This window comes from Chionomys nivalis, chromosome 1 (assembly GCF_950005125.1).
Source record: "Chionomys nivalis chromosome 1, mChiNiv1.1, whole genome shotgun sequence".
Lineage (NCBI taxonomy): Eukaryota > Metazoa > Chordata > Mammalia > Rodentia > Cricetidae > Chionomys > Chionomys nivalis.
Window position 1 is genome coordinate 117,015,429 of NC_080086.1, and position 3,525 is coordinate 117,018,953.

Here is a 3,525-nt window from a genome sequence, read left to right on the forward strand (position 1 = left end):
GAGGACTAAAGTCCATAAGGATGGGGAAGGCAAGACATGCTAGCAGGACTGCTCATGTTTTCATCTGTGCAGGAAACCAAGGGAGGGTGAGGACATAAAAGAAGGTAAAGCAATGAACCCTCCAAGCCTGCCACTAGTCATACGCTTTCTCCAGCAAGGTTCTGCCTCCCAAAAGTTCCATAGTCTCACCAAACGAAGCCACCAACTTGGGATCACTTATTCAATCATTTGAGCTTTCGAGGGACATTTCTCATTAAACCCCTGCACTATGGCTCTCAATGAGGAGAGTTCAGGGGAAGGGAGACATCTAATGCAGACTCTCTTTTCTGCCTGATATTGCCAGTCTTTGCTGCCTGTCTTCAGAAGCCACCATGTTGGTACAGTTCATAACACTGAGACTTCCCAGGCCCCTCAAGAAGGTGACCCCACTGCCCTCGGAGACCAAACTCATCAAGAGGCGGCTCCTTTCTGCTGTCTAAACCCAAGGTTTGAGCAGAGGCCGTTAACAATAGCTCTAAACGCCTACTAACTCCAGCACCAACAGCTCAGGAAGAACCCTTTGCCTCCAAAACCTTCTCAGAATAATCTTCGTGAATTATCTTGAATTATCTTCTTTTCTGTTCTGGGGGAAATATCACCACCACCCCAAAACAAATCTTGCTTTGAGCATATTCACATATTTTTCTTAATATTTTTAATTATTGGGATTTTAAAACACTAGTATTCTCCTCAAACTTCTGGATTTTTAAAAAGCACAACACAAAGAGAAACAAGACGAGAAAAAAGAGATGGGGAAAGGATTCAAAGATAAAATCTAAGGCAGACTCTGAAGACAGGATAGTGTGAGGAACAGAAGCAAGATAACATGGGGATAATGTCGTTTTGCAATGAGTAAGAATGGTATTGGAGATGGATAGGGATAAATAGGTCTCAGGAGACCTTGTACCTGCTGGGGAGTGGAGACTGTCCTGTCAAGATCTGGGGAACACAAATTGAGTCACACAGTGCCATGACTTAGATGCAGCAACCATGCCACTTCATCATGAGAAAACATTCAAGACCCTGTTGCAAGAAACTTTGCACTGAATTGGTCACAGAAGGAATGCAGCTTTGGACCATAGCCTGCAAGGGAGGGGACTAGGGCAGCACAGAGCCGAACTGATGATGTGAGCTTGCTGCTCATCACAGATTATGGCTTCACTGCAGTCCACAAGTTGAATGAGCCCTTGCCCCCTTCAGAGTTGATGCTCTCTTCCCTGTTAACAACTCTCCATGCCCCATTATTTTAACCAGAGGTAGGGGAGGCAGTTCATACTTAGGGGAAGTCTAGAATCATCCTTGCAATTGCTAAGGAAAATACTGGCCAAACAGCCTCCTTGCCCCTCTGTTAGCTGAGGCTCAGCAAGACAAAGCTTTACTACTGCAGTCCTGGAATTTGCAAAGAAAGCTACAGGCTTGGCTGGTGTCTTTAAAATGACACACTGATGCTGCCATCCACAGCCTCTGGCTTGTGAGAACTATTACAGATACAGCTGTTAGATTGCTCGTGAGTTCCCAGCCCACTGCGGACTTTCAGTGGACAGGTTCAGCACAAGGGTGTCTATCTTCTGTATCTGAAGCACTACCACATGGCTCTACATATTTAAAACATTATTTCCCATCCCAGGTGAAACTTGAACTACTTCTTCCTTCCCTGTTTCCCAAGTTCTGGGATCCTCATGGGAAGAGAATCCTCGGAGCCTTTAAGAGGTGGGTGGACTTCCCGTGATAACTCCCCAGACACAGGCTACCACAAAGAATAGTCATGGGGCATCCAGAGCTACTTGCGGCAAGACAGATTTGCAAACTAGGACATTTGCCCTGCTTGGTTTCTTTCTTTTTTTCTTTTTTTAAGATTTATTTATTTATTATGTACACAGTGTTCAGCCTCCATGTATGCCTGCAGGCCAGAAGAGAGCACCAGATCTCATTAGAGATGGTTGTGAGCCACCATGTGAGTTGCTGAGAATTGAACTCAGGACCTCCGTAAGAGCAGTCAGTGTTCTTTTTTTTTTTTTTCCAGGTTTTCCAAGGTATTTTTTATTCACTATTTTTGATGACTATAAATAAGTGTTTCCACTGTGGAAAAGAAAGTTAGCACAGTACATTTTCATGACTGGGGAATGGATTTCTGAAGTCATGTCCAATGGTGTCAAAACTTAAGGAGAAAAGAATTAAAAAAACAAAACAAAAAACCCCTGAAGGTTGGAATTCAGTTCTTTATAAAGTCCCTTGTAAAAACAAAACAGAATAAAAACAAACCTTAAAGGGCAGGGAAATTTTTTTAAAAGAAAAAAGAAGGAAAAGGACAGACAGATTCATTGCTTCTCCTCAGATTTCTCTTCAGCCTCATCTCTGGTCTCCCTCACAGAAAGGGCTTCCAGCTTCTCAGCCACCTTTTCAGCATTATCATTTTTGCCTGGTCCTTTCTTTTCTCTCTCTTCAATCTCTTTCCTGCATTCTTCAAACTTTGTCTTGAACTTTTGTGCATTCTCAGCATTTAGGAAGCGGATGGCGAGCAGTTCAGGCTTGGGGCACTCATCAGCAAAGTCGGCGTGAGTATTCCAGACCCAGGCACGGTCGCTGACAGCATTGGGCTTCAGCTCCATCATCGGTGTGATATAGTGGTTGGCGCATATCTTCAGAGTCTTGTCCCTCCTCATGAGAAGGCGGATGGTCCCTTTCTCCTTATGCTTCAGGAGCTTGACATCACCAGTGCCTCGCTCCTTCCATTCTGGGAGGTCATTCTCTGAAGCAAACCGGAATAGCTTTGCCCGCATCTTGAAAAGTTCCTCTTCATCTTCCTCCAGTGTTTTAATTTCTTGCTCAGGAAGAGAAACTATTGGCTCGAACTGAGGGTCATGGTTGGATTCATCTGCATTCTCTGTGGAGGTATCATGGTCCTCATGACTGTCCTTGGTGGCCGCCATGGGGGCGCGGCGACGGCGGCTCGACTGGCTCAGGCGTCGCTGGCTCGGCGGCCTCCGGACGGCTGGTCGCAGCTTCTTTTCCTCCGCGTCTGGCCTAGCAGTCAGTGTTCTTAATCTCTGAGCCATCTCTCCACCACCGCCCCTGCTTGGTTTCTTTAGAGCAAGAATGACATCCGGTTTCAGGTAAACTAAGCTGGTAGAAGAGAACAGGCCAAACACTATGGCCACAGCGAGAAGCTGAAGCTGTGCCTGCTCAGTCCCTGTCCCACAAGTCTCTGCAGTGGAACAGAAGGTGCCTCTCACTTCCTGCCACATAAAGATTTCAATGACAAAGACCTCTAGAGGGACTTCTCTATCTAAATCTGAACAGGCTTTCAAAATAGCTCTTGCTATGGCCTCTACGCATATTTTCAATGCCAAGTCTGTGTGGCACTCTCAGGTGCGGATGTCACCAGGCACCATCCTCCATGTTAACTCCATGCATCCTTCCAAGCATGCCATTTCTTGGAATGACGGTAGAAGGGAGCAGTGGGGAAGACAGGTTTGCTCTCGTCTT

At 45.9% G+C, this 3,525-nt stretch overlaps 1 protein-coding gene across 1 annotated transcript; it reads right to left on the reverse strand.

Moving 5' to 3' along the window:
• Nucleotides 1-2,229: 2,229 nt before the first annotated feature.
• Nucleotides 2,230-3,057, reverse strand: LOC130882414 (ran-specific GTPase-activating protein-like). Its single transcript, XM_057782452.1, has one exon. The coding sequence runs from the start codon at nt 2,967-2,969 to the stop codon at nt 2,358-2,360; it is 612 nt and encodes a 203-aa protein (XP_057638435.1). The 5' UTR covers nt 2,970-3,057; the 3' UTR covers nt 2,230-2,357.
• Nucleotides 3,058-3,525: the final 468 nt, after the last annotated feature.